General features: G+C 32.9%; 1 protein-coding gene and 1 non-coding gene across 2 annotated transcripts in view; both read right to left on the minus strand.

Moving 5' to 3' along the window:
* Nucleotides 1-24,858, minus strand: part of LOC125051866 (tRNA (adenine(58)-N(1))-methyltransferase catalytic subunit TRMT61A) — a 49,925-nt gene that overhangs the window by 4,660 nt on the left and 20,407 nt on the right. The window contains exon 5 of the mRNA XM_047652474.1: nt 19,280-19,449. Coding sequence (XP_047508430.1) covers nt 19,280-19,449 — 170 coding nt within the window. The remainder of the gene's footprint in view (nt 1-19,279; nt 19,450-24,858) is intronic.
* Nucleotides 3,052-3,190, minus strand: LOC125052100. The gene has a single exon (XR_007117410.1). It is a non-coding gene; the product is annotated as a U4 spliceosomal RNA (small nuclear RNA).

A 24,858-nucleotide genomic window follows, 5' to 3' on the forward strand; every position in this document is an offset into this window, starting at 1 on the left:
GTTCGTTTTTAAAGGAAGAATGCTATGTATAAACAACGGTCTAAGTTTAAAATGGAATCACTTGGCACGTTGTATGTAAGCCGTAGTAAGACTTCTTTCACACAGTATCATCAGTCTACATCGTACTATGAAGCTTATCTACAATATGTATCCATTTAGTTTATATTTTTCTGAAAGCCATGTGTTTATCACTGAATTAATTAACAAAATGTCTTGCGAAGTACAGTTAATACAATTATGGGGGTTATTAATTATTTATAACTTGATTTTATCAAATACATTTTTCAAGTTGTTTTTTTTTTTGTTCAGTTTATATAGCTCTTACTATAATATAGTATGAGTCCACTGAAAATGGTGACAGTAACTTAAAGCTGAGCTAAAACATCAAAAATGGGATCACCATTTTTTATTAAAGTAATTGTATTTGTATTTTTTTTATTAATAATATCTTCCAAATGTCAAAATCTAATACGTTTTTTATACGGGATAATTAGCGCTAAGTCTAGACTGAATTTTACCTTTAAAGTCCTAGCACATTAGGGCATCCTCGTAAAAGCGAGCCTTAACCGATTACGCAATTATTAAAACTGTCGGTATCGTAAATCAATCGCGCCATTACGTCGCCATCTGTCAGTAAGGAGAGCGTATGAATCACGACCGGGTAGGGGTCATAAACTTCTTTGAATCACAGGATAATATTTCAATATCCTGTTACATACATACATCCATACATTAAAACACTTCTTATATACAACTCTTTAAATACACAGTAATATTATAAAGAATAGTAGAAATGCTTAAGTGCTTTCGAATTTAAACGTAGAATACCGATCTATACTATAAATAATTATTACTATTCTTTATAAATAGCAAGCAAAAAAAACGTATAATATTTCGTAAACGTATTATATAAACGATTAATGGAAACTGTTACCCTAGCTTAGCTATGCTATGGTATTAGCTGCTTATCTTGCATATGTTTCATCTATATGTACTTAGATATGGAATTATAATTTGGGAAAAATTCAGTCAAACTAAATAGAGTATTTAAGTCTCAAAAATGTGTTAGAGCAATTTGTGGAGTAAATTATTATAATAATTTGTCGCCATAAACTTACACTAGACAACAAATATGTAGCTCAGACCCCTGAGATAGTGGAACTCTATTTCAGGAGCCTGTAACTTTCCAGTGACACTATGCAGCCATGTAAAGAATTTATTACAACAATATTTTTACAATTACAACAATATTTTTTTAATAACAATTAAATCATTGCTTTATATTAAGCCTAAGAGAGTTGACCTATCACTGACCTAAGCACTGACTGGCCAGCCCGAAGGCCACAGTGGCTAATGTCTAGAAATTATATCTTTAGCGGCTGGGATAACTGTGTAAACGCGTTTCAGAGTATGATGTCATCGCAGTAATTTGTAAGCGCAGACCGAAGTTGTCGCTACAAAACTTTAATGTTTCATCGAAATTTTCGTCTTGTTATGCTTAAGATGGGAAGATAGAAGCCCACCTGAAACCTGGGAAGATAAAATGAAAGAGATAGTGAGGAAAGATTGGAAGATAGATAGATTGATGAGAGACAATTGGATTAGATTTCCTTTACACTGGCGGAGGTCGTATACTAATATTAAATATAAATACATAAACTTAATGTAACCCTTATTATGTAGTGTATTCTAATACAGGCCTTTTCTTATTTTAGGATTGACTATCGAAGTAGTAGTAAGTAGTCTATTGAAGTGAACACTACTGGATTCTGTGAGAGTTAAATTATTTTACTAGAGTTCGCATTTATTCTATTTCCGGCTTAAGACTAAAATTACTCCATTTTCATAAATGATGGGCACCCTATACGCAAACCTCTAAGTGTTGAGATGTCTGACGGATACTCATACTTTTTTGTTTTACCACTCATTCACTTAATGCGATAAAAGCGCCGCATACATTAATGAACGAGTACAATTAAATGTTTAGTATTAATTGATATCTATAACGCAATACAGGTTAAAACGTTAGCTGTCAATCATTTTGAATAGTTCTATAGATGTAGGTTGTAAGGCCGCAAGACTACCGCTGATGTAAAAACCGAAAATCCAGCGATATATTTTATACAGTGTAACGACCTCCTAAATGCAATCGTATTATATTTATACTAGTGGACCCGACAGACGTTGTCCTAGATGATATTTCAAGCGATTAGTAAAGCAAAGTATGAAAGTACCGACTGCAGCGCCATCTGGCGGGCTGATTTGTGAATCTAAACCATTCCCAGATCCCCTTGAACACACACAAAAAATTTCATCAAAATCGATCCAGTCGTTTGAGAGAAGTTCAGTGACATACACACTCACAGAAGAATTATATATATAAAGATGAACGCTTATGGCTTCATATAAATATAATACGATTTTACGATATAATACGACTTCCAGATACGGTGACCTTTTAAACTTGATTAAATATAATACAGAACTTTTTAAACATACGTAATTTAGTTGACAAATAATAACAAATCTAATATATTTCACTAAGCGAGCACAATTCGGACATTCAAAACAGTCTATGGACCCCCCGTAGATCGATAATACGATTATAAGTCGATCAATCGATTCCACTCAATAAGCCCCTACTTTCACCGAGTGTAAATGTCAAATCTTTTTGACATTATTCAATCTGGATCGACGCGTGGTCTTGTTTCGTCACATAATCCTTTTTGTCACGGCTATTTGTTTATGACAAAATACTTTACGAAGCGTATGTTGAAATCAAAGAATGTAACCAAAGAAAAAAAGATAAACTATTTTGAGACTTTAAAAATTAAATGATATACATGTATATAATAATTAACTTTATTGTGTGAGAGATTTCAGGAATCGTTGACATGTATTTATTTAAATAATAATAAATTAAAAATAATCACCGGGAATAAAATCTAGACAAATCAAGTCATAAAAACTGTTATAAAAAAAACTTGTAAATTATGGTTAACATCTTTATTCTTTAACAAAGATGTGATTAAAAGTATAAAGATTAATATGGCCTTAACGGCCGTTCAAAAATTGCCATAGCGGACGGTATTTCACGTCCACACGGCGGGGTATTGGTAAAGTTTTCAACTAGCAATAATCGCACCTCGGATAAACCTCATTGGTTACGATATTGCCTCTGCGCAAAGTTAAAGAAAATGAATTGTCCGATACTCTTTACCCCGTAGGAAAAACACAACGATACCGCGATTTAACATACATGCAGCGCCATCTATGAAACTATATACGAACTAAACATCAAAAGTATTTCCTTATTACAAGCGATTTAACTTTATTTTAGAATATAAAAATATAGGTTTTTGAAGTAGTAATTAATTATAAAATATTTGCATAGTAGTAGTTTGCAGATATATTATTAAAGTAAAGACTGCTGCTGCAGCTAATTTTACAGCAATTAGTACTTTTAACATTCGACTTATATTTATGTCCTCTTGCGTAGACGCGTAATAAATAATAATTTTACGCTTATTTATAGGTCTTCTCGTTAACTTTTGGCTTTTGAATGAAGTAAATGTTATCACGTTATATTTTCTCACATAGCCATTAATCAATGAAGAACTTAAGGTTACGGTTGTAATAATCGAATGATTTATTAATTCATTACGGCCAAACGTTGTCAATGTATTTTCTTTATAATTACAGAAATAACTTTTATAATTAATATTTTCCTACGAGTCTGTGAGAGATTTTTAGTTTTTTTTGTATACTCTTGTCGATGTTTTTTGTTTATAACAAGTAGACCTTATTTTTTATAAAAAGCCAAATTTACTTTCAGTTGGTATTGGAAATATGTTTAAATTAGAGCGAAGGTAATATTAAATTGTCATATTATTAAATTTAATCGAGCCGTATTTATTTTTGTTAAATATGTATCAAAATAATGATTCTGTTCTACTAGCGACATCTAGTTGTATGTAAAGAAAGGACTGCCAACGTTAACCATTGTTTCATTATTATAATTTTGATATTATTAGACATAAAGAAATTATAGAACCAAAATTGTAAAGAAAACCAGTCATACTGGATTTATAAAAACAGTATTCTATACTTTTAAGAATCAACACAAAAACCCCACTTTTACCCACCTAATTAGGAATCATGCGTACAAAACGTTGACAAATAGCTTCAATAATACCGATGTGACCAGTAGCAGGATCGTGACCCGAAGGGGGCATCGGTCACGACATGATGAATGAACCGCGACAAACCAACAAAAAGTAGTTCTTTGGAGAAAGACTCATCTAAAGGCATTTGACCGTGCAATCACGATTGATGACTTTTTATAATAAGTTCTTTTATTTTTATGACACTACGTTTTTTATACTTATCAAACCAATATTACGTATTAAACATCGTATAGCGATTCATTACGACTATGATATGATATGCACCGAATTCGTTTGTTACTACGATTGTTTATAAACATCTGCTTCGGACGAAAATTGATGAATATAGCTAAACTTAAATTTCCTGTCACACTAGTCTCAATTTAGTACACTCACACACGCACTCACACTGACCCGTACACTCACACACACACACTCACAAATGCTTTTACTTTTTACTATTTTTTTATTTTTATTTATTTTTTTTATATATATTTTTATAAATTATTTATTTTCGTTCGTTTTTAAAGACTTGTTAGCAATACTTTTTGCAACACTATGTTCAAGAGGGACTGGTGACTTGTAATAACAGGTTTTCCCAACCTTTTTCAAGCACCAGTCTCTCAGTATAATACATAGCTTTAAGCTTATTGTCAAGTTTATTATTATTAATTAAATTAATTAAGTTAAGTTAAGTCCTGTACTCTAGATACCCGTCATCCAGTTTTCCTTTTTTTTAGAAAAAAATGCACGTTGGACAAAGCTCTCAATGTCCAGACTAATCAGTCTGATTAATGGTCTAGGTCTGGATATTCCCAATTGTATATCACATTTTGTCACTTATCCTTTAGTTTTTATAACTTTCACAATTTTTCTTGATTTTTTTTCTCCTTCATGAATGTTATGTTTGGTTTAAGTGCCTGTCACATTAAACTTTTATTTTGTATGTACCAAATCAGGAGAGTTCGGACGTTGACAAACTTTAGTGAATAAAATAAATGTATGGTAAAACTTCGGTGCGCGTTTGAGAAATGGCTATACCTGGCCATTATAGCTTGTTATGTGAGAATTGACAGGGGAAAAATTCCTATAGCCTAAGCAACTTCGACATACATAATCACAGATAAGCTCCGATAGATATCTAAACGTGATCGGGGTCAGCCTGCCAATAATACCATTAATTGTGATCCCGTGACTACAAGAAACAATAGATCGCAGAATAAATCATTATGGTTTGCGTAACAATAAATTTTCGGCAATTGTTCTGAACAAATTGAGACAGTGAAGCAATCGTGAAGTATTCAATAGTTCTAATACGATTAATGTTAAGAAATATGATGACATTGCTGTCCAAATAACAATAAACGGTGTAATCAAGAGACCATTAATCTTTAATGTCGATTTTGCTCGATAATTTTGGATTATTATATCTTAAAATTGATTTAAATATCTTTTCAACTACGATTTATAACTTATTAATACGTAGCTATCGTATGCGTGGAAGACAGCTCAAAAGATGGTCAGATGACATATATGAAGGGTAGCTGGTCCACTATGGCTGTGGGTGGCTAGGAACTGATTGGAGTGGAAGAAGAGGAGGCCTTTGTGTGTTTTTGTCTACAGGACATGCTCGTAGAACCAAAATATATTATGTTATTGATGTGTTATAAATATTATTGTATATCAGCAATAAAGGCTTTTGTATTTGTATTGATACGTAGCGAATTTTATTAGCATTACAATAAAATCTCTAATGTTGTTGGAAAATTCTTCGCTGGCGTAAAATAATCTTGGTATCTGTTGGAGTTTATGTAAATAATGGCAGGCATCACTTGTCACATGTGAAGAAAATGTTTTAGTTTCGAATATTGGAATGCCTGTTTAAACTATATGTTATGAAAATGTACTTCTCTTCTAGACGCGGACAGTGAAACAACTTAGGGTTTTATAAACATAGTGTGCTCGGAATATGTATATACATATATTAAACATGAAGTAAGTGTTTTTAAAATAGCCCTCCAGAGCTCAGCCCCTTAAAAAATTGAAACCGTCTAACAGTATCCATTTGCATTCCAGCTAATAATCATACCGAAATATTTTTTGAAATCAAACAGGATATAAAAATAAATTAGCTAGCTCTTGATATTGCAAATAGATTGTTTACTAGCCAAATATTTGTGTTAGTTACGCATGTACAAAGACCACATAGTCAGGCTGACCCCGCGGGCTGTGTCGTGACCTGCCCTGACCCCGAACCACTTACCAACTATTGTCTTTGCCCAACACTTGGCCTAATTTGCGCTGAAATATTTGTTAGGACATACAATGTGACTCATATTGATAAGCATATAATTTTGCTGTAACACTTTATATCAAGTTATTATAGACTATTACAGCACAGATTCCTTATAATGCCTTATAGAAGTTGATACCTATAGTTTTCTCTTTTTGCACCACTTACGCCCGAACCCAAAAATCAATCCACAATCTCAGATTGAAAACAGATCTGAGATCAGACCGTGACAATCGATCGATCTCCTATCTGCATCCCAATAACCAAACCCTACGAAGACAATCCATTTTTGGCGACGGATATAATGCTCTTTATCGTTCCATTTTACCGAGTTTTCACTCATATTTGATAATCAATGTAAACCAAATAATGTAAATAAAATCGTACAAATAACATTAAAATATACATGTGTATGTTTAAAACATAACAAACAGTTTTTTTTATTTATTTAAAAAACTGGTGTAAGTTAAAATCTGTTAAAATAATTAACTGTTGAAATCGAGCTTTCGTCAACTATCATTTTTATACAAAGGTCTATCCACAGACACCGATATAACCACCCATGGATAGCTTGTATCGACTATTACAATCCGTCCATTGGTTATTGGGTCACTTGTTACATACAACATTTGGATTAAGTTTACTATCTCAGATGGTGGATTATGGATTGAGATAGGTTATTGGGTTATACCTATTGGATAGAGTACAAGAATACAGGGGATTGAGCAGTACGAAATACCTCGGGTGCTAACTAATCTTCCGCATACCAAGGCTATTGAGTTGACATTTTCAAGCGGACCCTCAGCAAAGTTATGTTTCAGATTGGACATCGGATTCGGAATTCAAAGATATTATGAATCTTGGAAGAGGGTAGACCACTTCTTATTTTAAGCTGACGAGTTTGTCGCATTTGAAGGCTTAGTTGTAGCTTAGAAAATAACATTGCAAGTGTTAATGTTTTCTTATTAAAATCGAACACATAATCAAGATATAATTTTGTTTTACAAACAGACCTTGTTGTTACCCTTGAATTGAAACAAATTCTCAACTAATTACTCAGCTTTGGGCGTGTTAATCCGTAGTAGTAATTATAACAAAATATTATTTATGATTTATTGAATATGAATTATACAAGTTACTAAAATATCTTTACATTCATTTTATTAGCCCCTTAGCAACCATTGTATTTTTAATTAAGTTAAACTATATTAATACATGTATAGTCATAATTCTTCACGATATATAAATTAAAATTCCTTTAGAATAACCGAATTCAAATGCACTAAAGTATTATAAGTACGTTGGTAATTTATGATCTTCAATCGAGACTACAAATTGTGCTTGCTAAAAGAACAGAAGTATCTAACATTAAAATATCAAAAACGATTCAAATGGGGCTACAAAAGTTTTAAGAGTTTGTTTGAGAATCCATCAGACACTGACATGATCATGAGTATGCCCTTAGCATATATAAAAAAGGATTTCCGAGGAATTAAACCTCTTTTTTGAAGTCTGTTAAAAACCAAATTCAAATTCAAAAATCATTTATTCACGTAGGTAACACAATGTACACTTGTGATTCGTCATTAAAGAAATAAATATTAATGCTTCTAATTTTACATTTACTGCCAGTTCTCAAATCAAGGGCGTAGAACGGAAGAGAAGAACTGGCAATAAACTCTCCGCCACTCTTTTTAATCGCCATGTTTTTTTTTTGAAGCCTAGAAATCAGGGATTACAAAAGACGAACGAAAAAAAATCTCATTCTTCTTTAATTATTAAATCACAGAGCTTTTGACCATCCACGAATAACACGTTTTATTAAACTACCCTTCTACTTGAGAACATTGAATGGTCCAAACATTCATTGCATTGTGTTATCACAAGCCAGCTGATAGATTCGTCACCGGTCACTCGTGTCGTGATCGGTGACCGGTTACACGAATTCCATTGTGGCCCGTGCCAACGTCCAATCGATCACAATTACGGATGTTGTATTATAATTAATACAGGCTCAGCCACGCGTCTGTTTTGGTAATATTAACTTGAAATACTCAAACAAAACATTTTTATTTAATTTTGGAACATATAAAAATTAAAAATTCAGTTAACTAGTTGATTCATCGGTTATATACCAAAGAATTAGTTTCAAAAATATTAAGTATTAAAACCTTCTTAAAATGTTAACTAAATCAGTTTTACTCAATAATTTCAATAAGTATTATAACTAAAACTTCGATTACTGAAGTACCTATAATAAATCACGTGAAATATTAGGCAAGAATCATAAAACTATTAGTTACCGTCGCAACCACGTGTTTCAAACTCAAGATTGTAGACATAATTGGAATTTTTCATTAATCTTATATAGGGAATTGCATAGTGGCCAAATATTTAAAAATCTATGAGAAAGAATGTATATGAGTAAATTAATTAATGAAACGAAACATTTCTAGCAGAATTGTAGAATATACATTTTGTATATTCTATAGTTCTTCGTTTAAACATATGAGTATTAGCTAGGTTTCAATATCTATAACTTATAGTCTGAGATTCGGTTTCCGAAGAAGTTACCCTTTCATAATTCAAAACCATTAAAAAACTAGGGTAGTTTTGGGCCCAATATATTAATCCGCTATTCATAACAATGATATCAAAGCCGGAACTCGTTATTTTGTCCACGCCTGTATAATCCAATCACAACCAAGTAACAATCGCGATTATAGTTAACAATTATATTGGTTCTTGTAACTCAAACAACGAAAGATACAATTTGCCTAACATCTCAATTTAAAGCGAAATCAGCTAAAAGCAGCCATAGTATTTCTATTAGAGCAACGAAGAACACTGTTAGCGTTCGTTAGAATGACATCGAACAAAACGTAAGAGAATGTCACTCGGAATAAATCGAGTGAGAAAATAAAGCATTTCGCTGTCCTCCTTTCGTTGTTCGAGGCTCATCTTGATACGGTTTCGCTCGTGGGAACATTCGAGTGCTAATTTATTGCACCGCGATCCTGTACATGCGACTGACGACTCTATCCACGCCGCTGTCGTAAAGCTAGAAATTTGAATACAACCTGTATTTAGTTTAAGAATATGTGAGCTCTACGATACGTATAAACCATGATCCAACATCGTCATTCCTTTGTCACGCATGAGTTTCTCTAGGAGGATTACAGAAACATCAAAAATGTTCAACTATCACTAGAAATTATAAAAAAGGTTTAAGTGTCTATTCGCAGTAAAAAAGTAAATATACAAATATGTAGCTCACGTTTTTTTCAATCCCATGTTTCCGTATACGAAATATTGTATCATTTTTTATAAATAAATATGAGGTAAGTTAATACAACATTAATTCTAAATACAATATTCACATGAAATGCCCTAAAATGATTATCGTACATATCGCTGGTCAAGCCAAGTCGTTCGATCAATCCTCCTCCTGACTTCATAGAACTTTTTACTGAAAGAACTTTAAACTTAAAACATATAGTACTGTTATTATATTTTTTGAACTCTTTAATTGGCTCTAGTTACTAAAATAAATCATCAAGAACGAAACAATATGCATCGCGTTACCCATATTTCACCGGCGTGGCAATCTGATCGCTAAATTGACTATAACCGCTCACTAAGCAGTGGCATAAATAAACAAACGTGCCAAATGATGCACGAATTCAATATATATTTAGCCATTAAGGGCTACGCGTTGCGAAATAGTAACATGCTGAATCCGGATCATACGTATTGTGATCGAACGTGACTAGGAGTTTCGCAAACTTGGGTGCTTTTAGAAATAATTAATTTCATATAAATTATATAATATTACTTTAAAATTTAAATAGAGACTAGCGTACACGTATTGAATACACAAAAACACATCTTATTGTCAATCAAAACCATTCTCGAATCCACGTTATACACAAAAATACATCAAAATTATAAAACAGCACAGAAATGTATATATAATAGCTTACTTAATATGGATAACAAGTATACAATATACAAGTTTTATTAAATTCAATGCGTTACAATTAAATATTGCTCAAATCCACACACGAATAATCCGGAGAAGGAACTTCATTCAACCAGTTTTGCATAATTAACAAAACAGTGGAATAAATATTTAAATAAAATCTACTATTTTCTTTGACGAATATAAGAAGATAAGAATGGATTACTTTCTATATTATATTTGTATATAAAATTTAATATGGAGTTAGTAATATGTTTCTGGAACGTTTAACTCTACAATGTTCGCATTAAATTTCTCCAAAGCCTGTAAGTGTCCACACGTCGCCTTACAACCATATCTTGGCGCAGGTTATGTATCAGTGAATTTACCTATTCTAACATAGCTTTATATTGTTGGTAAGGTATCGGGTTACAATCCAATAATTTAGTACAATCATGCTGAGAAACATGATGATAGCTAACGGCTAGTGCCAAAATGTATATAAGATTATAAGAAGCAATTATTATTTATGGCACATGGCCATTTCTATATTAATTCCTTTTTTCAACCATAGTACGTGCGTTATAACGACAAAATGTAGCTCCTTTGGAAATATATTATTAAAAAAAATAGCGGCGCTACAATTTAAGGTTTTTAGTATCTGTTTTATGATCATTTGTTTTTTCTAATAGGCAAATGGATCAGCCTTCTGTGCCTGACACATGCCATCGACTTTGGGTCTAAAGCTACAGTTTCCTATAAAAGCGGTGCCGTTAACTAACGGCCGTCATTTTACGGTTGTTTTATTGTACAAATTCATTCATTTCGCTCGTCCAAGTCATTGTATTAATTAAATATGCGCACTGCTAAACGTTGAACTACTGTTTATCATCGCTATGACGGCCGTCATGACAGCACCGCTATTTGACGTTACGGAGTTACACTCAACGTTCTCTAGAAAACCTACTCAGATGTTATTTATAGACAACGTATGGGTGACGTCACCCAATGTCACATTACGGCCGTTAGATAACGGCACTGCTTTTCTAGGAAACCGTAGCTTTAGGGTTTCTGGGTTTCCCCCGCGATACTTTTCTTCACCGACCGAGTGTTAAAATGCGCAAATAGAAAGTCCATCGAAGCACAGCCGGGGTTCGAAACTACTACCGAGGAGGCAAGTCTGTTATTAATATTTTGGATGAAAGAATAACAGAAGTAGCGTTTCCGTCTAAGCCAAACCGTAATCAGCCTACGAAAATAAAGTTGACTATAACTAATAAAGCTGAAATAGTAAAATACAAAAAAGCTCCCACACTAAAAACATATTTTGCTACACCTATTAAAATTTCAATGAGATTTATTGTTAAGCAATAAAAATTATATAGCTTTGATTGCCACAATAAACAAATAACTAGGACGGCTTTTGTAATATCAGATGTCATAGAATTAAATATACAGGCGAAATAAATGTACGACAAACAATTATTACCTTGAAGGTTCGATAAAATATACATTTACTGGTCGCAATAAATAAACACTGAATAAAATAGTGTTCGCGTGCTGTGAAATAGATTTTATATTTCGAAGCTTACATCTCAATAATTCATTTGTGGTGTTAAAAGTCCGTTATAAGGGCTTTTGTACTAGTTTCAACCAGTGTCTTCAGTGTTTTTATTTGTTATTTCGTTCTTTACGCTTGAATTGATTTTCTACGTTGTTTTATAATCTGTAGGCTTGTTTTATTATTGTTTTACTAAGTTTATGTAACGCGATCAACTGAATATCTTTCTATATGGGGTTTCATCATTTATAATTTTTCATCATACAACAGGGGGCAAACGGGCAGGGTGGCGCTATGTACACTCTTAATGCCAGGAATATCGCGAGTGCGTTGCAGGCCTTTTAAGAATTAAATAAATTATTTATTATCAATGAAATTTACGATATAAATTGGACAAGGTTCTTTCTCACAGAATGTTAAATTCATTTTCATCATAAAACCTAAATCAGTTAATTGCACTATTTTAACAGAAGTGCTATAACTTTTCTTTTTCTATCGTTTCTTTGTCTTTATGAGCCGAAAAGAGATATATTATGTGTACTTAAAAAAAATTGCTTTATTTATGTAATAACTAAATATATATATGCAGTATCAACACAGTTATAGGTAATTTGAATAGTTATCATAAGGTACTAATTCCGCATGAACCCGGACTTATTCAATTATCTTAGCATCAGAGTTTCTATTACGACCATTCGTATTAAGGTATCTGATTGAGACGAGTCTATATATCTTACTGGGCGTTAATAGCATCCCATCGACTCCCCTATTATTTTGTCAAGTAGCGAATTTATGTTGGTTGTAATAACGGTGGGTTTGGAGTCCTGCTAAAGGTCAGTGTATACAAGAGTCGACGCCGGGATAAGTCAAATAAATATTTATTACATTACAGGAACTATAGACAAGTATTTTATTAAACTGTGAATACTTTCATAAACCCCTATAGAAGCCATTGAATATTTTGTATTTATCACTTTATATGCGACTTTGAGAATTAATAAGTGTGACAAACTTGTTTTAAATAATTCAAGTTTATAGTATGTTTATGTGTTGCGTTAAAAGTTAGAATTAGGACTAGGACGGCTTTTTCTGGTGTTACAAAACTACGTACGTTTTCTACATGTGGTCTAGTGATGTAATCTTTGGGAAGATTATTATTGTAATTATTATAATATAGTCTCTTATTCATAAAAATTAATCAGCCTACGTTTTATGTAATATGTCCCTTTTCATCACAGCTTAAACACAATTTGACAGAACGTGACGAAAAAGTACATTACTTTTTTCTATGAAAAGGTAAGACTTAAGTGAAAAGTCAAAGCAAATTATTTTATCTATATGAAATATCCTTTACAAGCAAAACAAGACACGTTATTAAGTTATAATTAATACGTAACATTTCAATACTATATTTTGTATACATAACATGTTCTAAAACTCGAACGGAGCTGCGCATAAATTTCCCGCGCAGTAACGAGTAATTTCACGGCGCAAGCGCATCCCTTTAGCCATGGCAGTCTCGATCAGTGTTGCGTCACAATATGGTTGGATCGTGTTACAGTCCTAAATCTCTTTGTTCTTTGACAATCTGTCTAGAGAATGGCGCTTTGAAATTAGCAATACATAAAAGAGGAACATGGCGTCTGTGTTTACATGGATAATATATATATATGTACATAATTGTAAATTGTACATGGAATTAGCCATTACTTGTATTTTCGTTTATGTATTTTTGTGATTAATACATAAAATATATAGAACCTATAAAATTGAATTTGTTTTAGGTTTTTTAGATTTAACCGCTGTCCAAACTAATTTAGTTATTATTGTTGCCTTAAAATTAAACAGTTTTATTAATGAACGTGCTATACGCTTCATACAATGCGATATGTCAGAGTGACCAAAGCCCAACTTGAGTTTTATTGTATGCTTATGGAATGTCATAGAAAAAGGCAAAGAAAATTTAAAGAAGAATCTTTTAATCGAACATGTGTTCAAACCTCGATTACAACTGACTAAAACTTCTCGCAAACGGAACCACGTGCCCATCGAGTCAGGAGTATAAATGATAGACCAGTCTCGATGTCACTGAGATTTGAAATTACGATTTTCGAGTTACACGGCAATAAGTTAACTCGCTCTCATTACAGAGCTCGCCTCGCAAAGGACATTAACAATTTTAATTTGCTTGGCTGGTTCATTTGACAATTTATGTTGTTGTAAAACTCTGAAGTTTGACGGATAATTTGAAGCTAAGATCAAAACGTTTTAAATTTATATATTAGGTGCCCGTGACCTCGTCTGCGCAGGATTAAAATAATATTTGTCCAAATGATTAAACATGAAAGACATTTTATCTACTTTTAATACCAAAAAGTTAAAAGTATCTATTTTCATTTAGGAATCAATTTATCACTACCAAATGTGCATTTGAAATAAATTATCAATTTTTATTGTAGTTATGGTTCACTATTTTAGCTATAATAGCTTACACATAAGATATAGATATATACTGTGGCAGGCTTTTTTGAAAGACTATTTAAGATAAACATTTCCATCATACATTACATTTTAGCAGCGCACGCCAGAATAGCTCGCAGATGGTAGATTTCTTCCTACTTACTTCCTATTTTGCACAATTCACACAATATCTTTATAAAGTGTAGCCTATGTGTTATTCTGATGTATAATATATGTTATTGTAAAGTTTCATTAGAATCCATTCAGTAGTTTTTACGTGAAAGAGTCATACATCCATTCATACTTACAAACTTTCGCGTTTATAATATTAGTAGGATTACGAGAATAATATATAAATTATTTTCTTACTAAAGTAACCGAAAGTTACAAGTCCCCCAAGTTATACGCCGTGTTAACTAAAGAACTACTTATTCTACTCAGTTGCTAGTTAAGGATAAATGTATATCATACACATATAAAAGATATATAAAAATGGTCAGTGACGTAATATCTGAATGGTCAGCTGAGCGGTGGCTGTGTTTGGGCACGCGAGCGACTGACGACAGATCGCGTTTCGATCCATGATAAGATGTTATCTGTTGTGAGCACGCGCCGGTATAGGGTTGAGCCGATAGGTATATTACAGGCATAATATGTAAGTTTTAAAACAAGTGAATGTTTTTATACATAAAATGGACGTTTAGATTTTCGCTTGTAAAAAAAGTGCTAACTTCTTTAACAACTTTGTAATAAGCATTTAGATAAGACTTAATAGAGAATCTCTATAAGCAATACTAGTACTAGTACTCAAGAAAGCTAATACAAGCTAATACTATTAGAGATCAAAGCAATACGTGTACTAGTACTCAAGAAAGCTAATACTATTCGAGATCATAAAGGTGCGCCAGTGCGAATACGTACACGCTCATGTTTCGACCTGAGAGTAGTGTAGGATATTGTCTGTTTAAGCGCGTACTTACACTTTTAAATGTTATTTAACGCATTATTTACATAGTTTCGAGTGATTTTCAGCAACCGCAGTCAGGCAGTGACACCAAGAGATAGCGACTATTGCTGAATAGATGTTTGAATATTTTTTAAAGAAAAAAAAATACAAGGGAATATGTGACTATGGAACATAAATTGGTCACAATATTTCCATCCACCGAAGCGTCGACCATAATATTTTAATTATTAGTTTACAATGTTAAGGTGGTAGGGACAAAGTGCGACAGTAGGAACCTATTATTGACGACCATGCGAGTGTTTAAATTTAAATACATAGTTGTTAAATAAATAAAAAATCTAGTTTTAAAAGGCATGCATTGGATGGTTTACAGGACAAATGTTATAAAGGTGTCAACCCTAGCGATCGTTATGTGACCGGTTACTTCACTTTCAAGCAAAACAGATTTATGAGTACGCATAATGAATTTTCCGATTAATTGTGTCCGAATTCTCTTATTATCTATCGGTCAATATTATTTCTAAGATTATCTATGGAATTTAGCATGTTTATGGTGAGTAATTAGTAGTGGTAGTGTTATCAAGTTCAAATTAGTTTGGAATTTCGCTTCAAATAGCGGAAGCAAAATTGAATCCAAATTCTTAAATATAAATCAAACTTCTTTTGTTTTAAGAGCTGTGCCTTTTGAAATTTTTAGACGGGTCTATATAACTATCTTCGTTGATACCCCACCAACTTATCTGTTAAATGGAGAAAATGGGAACCACGGCCGCCATGTTGAATTTCGGCAGCTACAGGTTAGTGTTGTCTACTTTCTTTTTGTAAATTACCCGATATTTTTTTCATTTATTACTTTTTAAATTTCATTTGCCTACTTTGCTAAACATTTAGTTTGTAAGTGGGGTACCTACATTATATCAATTGAATGCCAGAGAAAAAGCTAATGTATGTATCTACCTACATTAATTTTCTTATTTTTGAAGACTTACATTACCATTTTATTATTATAAAACAATGTTAGGTATTGTTTAAAATAATAAAATTATGTTTATATGTTTACCTAGTTTCTTATCTGACATACCCAATCATGGGTAACTTTAATTTACAACACTAAAGCAGATAAGTTGGTGGGACTATAACACAATCGTTTCACTTAATACGTATGACCGAGATTTAATAGGTTATCGTAACAATGTCTTCAAATACATCTTTCTTAAACATCTAATATAAATTTAGCATTTCATTCCTTTAGATTTTAACTAGTTTTATATTGGATTTTCTATATGAACACGTTAAAAACTAACTCTCTTCGAAACTAAAAGGCGATGAAAGAATGCAACATAGTATAAAACAGGTGAGTGTAAACATTATCTATGTGCCTCAAGTGCTTACGCGAGCTGTTTTGCTATGTTTTTAACAACCAATGAATGAATTTTACAACTCTGATACTATTTTTTAAATTTATTAATTAATTTGTAGGACATAAATTGATTAAATTCACAACCAAAAATGTAGTTTAAAATACATTACAAAGGCCTACCTAAACACTGGAGGCATTTATGTTAAATATATACGAACGAGTGTTTTAATAAATCTGCCCTATTTCAACAAACATTTATCAAGCGACAGAACTTTGTTACATTTTTCAGCTTTCAAAGGCTTAGCTCAAGTACAATAGAGCACGTTACCATCAATCAGTCATCTCAATAAATGTGGGAATGTGCTTTGTTCTTGCAGCTGCGTCGGCGCAGGCATAAATCATATTCGAAACTTTATAGATCATGAGATAAGTTTTAATTATGTGAATGGCATTTTGGGTCATCTTAAAAGGTTAGTGTACTTCGATCAGGAACATTCGTATGGCTTAAAAAGTAAGAATACTAAAATACTTCAAATGCATTTTTAAATGCATTCGATACTAATATTTGATTTGTATGAATAATAAACGGCTAGGAAGTGTTTTGATTACAATGCAAAACCCCTCGCTCATCGTTCATTTGTACATAATTACATTATTAACTTTAAATACTATAAATTATTATAAATGGCAAGAACTTAACATAAAGACAAAATTATCTAAAAATGTGTCAAACGGCCAAGCTAATATTTATAATCAATAATCGTAATATAACTGTAAATATATATTATCCGTCTAATAATTAGTACATAAATCACTCTATATAGGGTAAGATCACGAAACATACTCTAATTTAAGCTACCATAAAGTTACCTCTGCCCTAATGTGGTAATTTCAAGTATAATCTAGTAATTTACTAATACATGGCACTCCTGTTGTTGGATATAAGATAGATTTTAAAAAGACCTACCGATTTTCCCACGGCTCTTGCACGCGTTTAGGGTTGGGAGACGGTTATCGATTTTTATAATGTTAAGATAAGACAATACTTAAGTTAGATTAGGCGATAAACGTTTATCTTTTTATAGAAAAGGGGGCAAACGGATAGCAAGCTCATTTAAAGGCCCATGGTAACTCACACTACCAGAGGGCTCGCAAGTACGTTGCCGGCCTTTAAGCATTGGTATACTCTATATATAGATAGTATCCCTATACATAAATCCTTTTCTTTTCAATGTTCCTAGTTTTCCTGTGACTAAAGATTCGGATGTGACTAATGAATTACCTCTAATTAATTCCAACTTTTAAACTTTTCAAACTAAAGATTCCTACAATTTTATATTATTATCATGACATATCTGGGGGCACGGCCGCGGCAGTGCGCCCGCTAAGTAGAGGAATAAAGCGGCCCTACCATCCTTTTCTCGAAGCAGATCAAGGCATTTTCCACCCCCCTATAACTTCGTTGTGGATAAAATTATAAGACTATTTCCAATTTCATACAATTTGAACTAGTAGTTTAAGAATTATAACCAGTAAAGTTTCTTAAATTTGTTACTCACTTACTGACTGACCGTTATCATGTTTTTACTATTTTGCAAAAGAACTTTATAATAAGATATCAAGATAGTATGGTTCATTTATAACGTTTTATAGTAAAATATATCGACATAATCCCATCCCCACTCGCTACCGTCGGCGTTGGGAACGTGACCGCGCGCGACAAACGGCGCGCGTGACGATTTTGAACGCAAACCGATACATCGGCGATATCTCATATACCTTATTTCAACCTTTATGTCTATGAATATAAGGGTTATAATATGAACATCAGTAAACATTTTCATTTTCGTTAATAATTCGTAAATTAACATTAAAAATTATTTTTCAATAACGAAAAAAAGCCAGCTAAAGTTCGACAAAAACCAGATAAATGATACTCCACCTATTGCCTTCAGTAATTGGCCTGAGCTGTAATCCAGCATAGATCAGTATCTTTGTGCACTAATTTGTGTCGTCAGTACTGTCTGTCAATTATCGGCTTGTTAGCTGATCCATCGGTCGTAAGCTAACTTAATGTGTCAGTCGGCGGGTCAAAGGCTGCAACTGACGTATGACGCAAGCTTTCAGTAAGCTTTCTTTTAATGTCAATCACTATTAAAATGTGTTTATTACAGCTTAATTGCCTGTACATTTTAACCTCGTCAGTTGTGAGCATTATCTACGCAGCCAATATAGCTTGTATTTATATCGGTAAGATATCTAAAAATATGCTCAAATTTAATGAGAAAATCGTACTTTAATCGCAAAGTTCTGCTTGCATATTTTCAAAGGCTTAAGTATAATCCATATCTATGATAAGCAAAGAAAGATTAGCCTCTTTATCATAGAATCAGGTGGAAATACCTCACCATTTCAGATGCTTTAACAATACCACTTTTTGATGCCAATTGAATGACGTCAATTAATTATATATAATTTCACGATACATAGGTTCTTAATTTTTTTAAATACCTTCTGCTTCAAGAAGGTCAAATCCCGCACAGGCACTGTCCTCCTGCTAACTTTGAGCTCCGTCTGCAGCACCTCCATGGTACTGATGTCCTGGAAACCATGCTGAGATAGCGCCTCACACGTTCTCTGGACCTGCTCGATGCACGGCGAGAATGAGCAAAAACGTCCACCTGAAATCAATGACTTCATTATAAGAGAGTAACAAAAAAGAAACATCAGTGGCGCCCTCTAGGTCTGGGCCTCAGATTTCTGTATCCGTTTCGTGATCATTTTTTTTCTTAAAAGACAAGTAATTGATTAGCCTTCTGTAGCCAACACGGCGTCGACTTTTTTTGAGTCTAAAGCATGCCGGTTTTCTCATCATTTTCCTTCACCGCAAGAGTCCATTGGTGCACAGCCGGGGAAGGTTTTGGGTACGCAAAAACACTAGGCCAACACTGCTCTTAGCAAGTAACAATTTCTTTATAATATGATTGGAAATCAAAAAAAAAACAGAGATTATAACAACTTCTCGTTAACAATGAATGTTTAATAATTAATATTAAACAAGTATAGATAGAGTTCGCTTGAAAGCTGCCTGTTATCATTATAATTTTACTGGTTTTATAATGTAATGACGAGGTAAAAAACAAATAATATATTATTTAAGATAAATTAAAGAGAAAAAAACAAAGGTTTGAGGTAATACAAGGTATTTTTAATTGAAAGCTTGTTTCAGAAACAAAATTATATAAAATTGACGTCTTAGTATATCTAGGAAAATAAATCTGGAATGTCACAAATGAAGTCTTAAGTACTTTTTACTTTTAGAATACCGTTTTGGGATTTAACTATTCTTTAATGTGCCGCTGTTATCTGTCAAATCTTATCGACCAATAAGGACAGCAGACGTCACTCACTCTGCCAATCAGAGAGGCCGCACAACGGGGGGTGATTCACAAATTGTGATATTTTTAAATCTAGCTCTGACGTAAGCTTCATTTACCGTAAAGCTTATAAAGGGCTTTTAAATGCGTATAGTACAAAGATCTTGGGTTCGTATCCTGGCAAAACTGTTTTCCATAACCGTTGTCTGAGGACGTGTCATATGTGCCTAAAAAGGGAAATTAACGGAGAACGCTGAGAATATCTAAGTTCAATACTTTAGCCTAATAAATTATCTCCCTCACAAGTTTAGACAGAAAAGCGACAATTCATTGTTCATTAAAATTAATTAAAGTGATTTAATTAGATATTCAAGTCGGGTTTGCGATTATTTGGAGAACAATGACTAATTGCATTGACTGTAAAGGAAAATCTCGGTAATGCAAATCTTAACATTGCGAAGCGAATTTACAAACCTGCCTTTCATTTTGAAATACATTTCTCATGTTTGACATTTGATTTACTTATTAAATATATTCAGGTATATACTGATGTAACACATATATTTTACCTTTATTTAGTTCGTTCTAATTTGTGAGACCTTAAATATATTGACTATTTTTATAATTTTTTATAGTATAAAGTTTAAATACAATTTTGAGTGAACTGCCAAAATCTTCTTTAGCTTGGTTTTCCTAATTAATTTCTTAAGTTTGTTTGTTTCTCGTGTGTGATTTTTTATTGGTTATGCATTCTTTTTGATTTAGGGTTTTTTGTTAATAAATATTTTTTATGTTCTTTCATAATTATAACTTTTGTACTCAGTTTCAAAATGCTAACTGCTAAGTCGATTCAGGAATTTCGTTATAACAATTTAAAATCTTTGTGACTTCCACACATACTCGTAACCTTATGAAGATAGTAGAGTGAATAATTTAAATTTCAAAGCTAAAATTGGAAACTTATATAACAAAACCTTTGCGAAACTATCACAACATTCAAGCAATTTCGTATAAATTCAACTCAACAATAGCAGTAAGTCATTCCGAGGTGACTCCGACCAGGTCACAGGAATGCTGGCTAATTGACAGATTAGTGAAGACATCCTTTGATATATGCTTACAAGGTGTTCGGTGTCTGAATTTATTATGTTTGCATTGTATCATTTAAGTAATGTCTCTATCATTGTTATTTCATTTAAATTCTAAAGCTCTAAACTTTAAATACTGACTTATTACGGATATATTTCTGTATATTTACATATATATCAGGGTAAATCTTAATATATATAAATTACGTGTCACGTTGTTTGTCCGCTATGGAATTCTAAACTACCGAACCGATATCAATCAAATTTAAAGGTTACATCTCAATTTATACCCGCAATATAATTTTATTGCAAATTATTTATTATTTGACAGTCACAAGATGTCTAACAGATGGCGCTGTGTTGAAAGTACCAACGTTTCACATAAGCTACAATTTAATGGCATAACCACCAAAAAAGCATGGTGGTCCCCATGACTGGTGTTCTCCTACCGTTTCCCTTGAATAGTTTACTACTATGTAATATAACAAAATACTTAGCCACAGCAACGCTTGGCTGAGTTTGCTAGTATAATAAATAATTTTATAAATGCGTGCTTTTAAAACCGGTAAAATTTTAAAAATCTCTAGAAGTCAGTGTCGATTTCTCAAGCTAACCTATCCAAAGCGAAGGCAACAATGAAATTTGTAACGATCGCGATTCCCGTTCTGATCGCAATCAAAGGTCAATGTCCGATCCTGTATTTTGTAACACTTAGTTACGTTACAAGGGCTTTGTATCCTAAATTGTCGATAACGATACCCAGTGATGTACTATCAATAGAATTGATTTCAAAACAGCGACATATCGCAAACTAGCGGTTTTTATTCCCGACTTTAGAAAAAATTTGGCTATTTTCTAGATGTTTTAAGACTTATTTATAAAATTTAAAACTATATTTAATAGGTTAGGGAACACATTTTGCATAAATCAGTACAAATTTAACTAACTTTCTATAAATCAGGGTATACGGTAGGTATATATAGAAACGAATCGCGTCGCAATAGTATTTGGAATAAGTTTATAGTTTTTTTATTGCAGCTCAAGTGCTACAAGATAAAATATGCTAATTGTAATTACGTATAGAACATTCCTTACGGCACATCACTAGGCCACAAATCACAATAGATCCCAGTCCCGTCACTAACAATGCCGGACAGCCTATTGATGTATAGCACGAGATAACATGGTGAAATCACATGTGCCACAGATGAAGAGTAAGCAGTTTCATTTTAGGCTGTCTGTATAGGTATAGTAATACCGGAATTTAATTACTTGGGTAGACAGTATAGACAGAGACAATATAGAGGCACTCGACCCTTGGTAATCATTGTCTTTTCATAGAAACGGAATATTAACTCCAAAGTATAGTCCAAGTATGTACTATTTTTTATTAACAGTCACTTATAATCTTCAGATTTTACGTGTGTATTAATTTCAAATTTAATTTAATATCCAATTATCAGCGACCCGCACGAATACTTTAAATAGACTAAAAATATCAGCAGACTTTATTTACCCATTCCTAAAAAGGCCGGAAATGCACTCCTTCTGGCATTGTGTCCATTGGAGGAGATATCACTTAACATCAGGTGAGCCTCTTGCCCATCCCCTCGTGTAAAATAAAATATCTAGTTCCTACCTTTATCAGCCTTTTGAGAGAGAGAGCGTTTTTAACAGTTACTGTTCATAATAATCTATGTCAAAAGTGAGGCGGGCGCGTGCTTATTGTTCTGGCGATGAGCTGATTGGAAAATAATTATCTCGACCGTCTGTTTAGTATGTATTTGTTAATCCATTAGGTATGATTACTTATCTGAACCCGGTACTTTTTAATCGTGAATGACGTCCTGACGTGTGACTCTCCACTACGCGAGATAAGCTCAGTTATGTAATATGGGGCTAGCTCAGTTGCTATGGTGATAACTTATTTTAGAGAGAATGACCATTCATTTGTTTACATATTAAAAAAAAACAACTTTCTTCTAAAATTTATATTGCCTCATTTAGTCACGTCAAAAAGGAAGCAACTCAGATACCTATTGTTGAGAGAAGACCTTAACACAGATATGCGGCCTTGGGCGTGGCTGTCGTAAGTGTTAATATAAACTCATTGGTCTAGTGGTTAGTACCCCTGACTGCGAATCCATGGGTCCCGGGTTCGATCCCCGGCTGAGACAAACATCGATGTGATGAGCATTTGGTGTTGTGCTTAGGTATTGGGTGTTTAAATATGTATTTATACATCTATCTTTCTATAATATGTATGTATATCCGTTGCCTAGTACCCATAACACAAGCTTCACCAGCTTAGCACGGGACTAGGTCAATTGGTGTGAATTGTCCAATCAAAAAAAAAACAAATATAATATAAAATACATTCACAAAGGCAGGACTACAGAATGTAAATATATAATTTGGGCATTAAAACTAGAATCAAAATGACGTAAATTCATATTATTTTATATTTCAATCTTACGTTACTGACAGCATTTGTTGTATTTTATTTATTACGATTTATTTGTTCAATATATTTGTTTTATACACGGTCTTAGTCATAGACTATACGATGTAGTAGTTCCAAGTGTTTAGTCACATATATTTTGCCAAATGAGAATGATACGATACATAATACTTTTTGATATTTATACTACGTTTATGAATTTGGTATGAATCAAAAAAATCAAAATCAAAATACGTTTATTCAATTTAGATGCTTCTTAGAGCATGCTTATGAATGTCAGCAACGTTTACAAAATTCACGAAAGAGCAAGACTACGCCATCCGTTCGCAAAACTACCAGGAGGACTTGTTCTGAGAAGAACGGGCAAGAAACTCAGCAAGTTTTGCCCTCCCTTTACATTACAATTATTCAAAGGAAAATGTCATAAACCACAACGTATGGAGCTTAGTTCCAGAAATACTTCGTAAGCGTTGTTGTAATACTTTTGTTCTCATTCGCAAGATTGCCCACCTCGCAGGTGATATTGGGTATGGAGGTTTATGTTGCATTCCCAATAGTCGTAAATGCCTGTAGTAGAAAATCTAAAGCTTAACAATTTACAAGTTCTAAATATTAGAATAAAATAAAATGAGGATTACTGAGAACTTTTCATAAATTATTTTAATATTGAATTGCTTCTTTGCTGTTTCGTTTGTAACTACACTGATGTTGTTCTAAAGTTTATTGCATTATAAAAGCTACATTGATCTCCATGTGGGGTTTTAGCGCCGGGGTGGCCGTATACGAACCCGCCCCCGCCAGAGGGCTCTCTCTATTATACCATACCATACGGCATTGGTAATTCAATGTAAACAATCCATGGATGATGATTGTGCTGTCATATTGCAGCTTAATATAAATTTATGGTATATTTCAAAAGGTTTAGGCTATACCACAAAGAACTTGGACAATATATTTTGGCAAAAGCCGTTGGCCGTTTACAGTGCGATCACAAAACATGTAAAGTTTAATATTAAACTAATAAAAATAGATATTATTAACATAACGTAAAAAACGTTAACAAATATGGAGCATCAATCAAGTCATCGTAATCAAATTGTCATAAGTGAGCTTTGGGAAATAATTTGTAGGCGGTGCGTTTTATTAAATTTATTTGTACGATAG

This window comes from Pieris napi, chromosome 8 (assembly GCF_905475465.1).
Source record: "Pieris napi chromosome 8, ilPieNapi1.2, whole genome shotgun sequence".
Lineage (NCBI taxonomy): Eukaryota > Metazoa > Arthropoda > Insecta > Lepidoptera > Pieridae > Pieris > Pieris napi.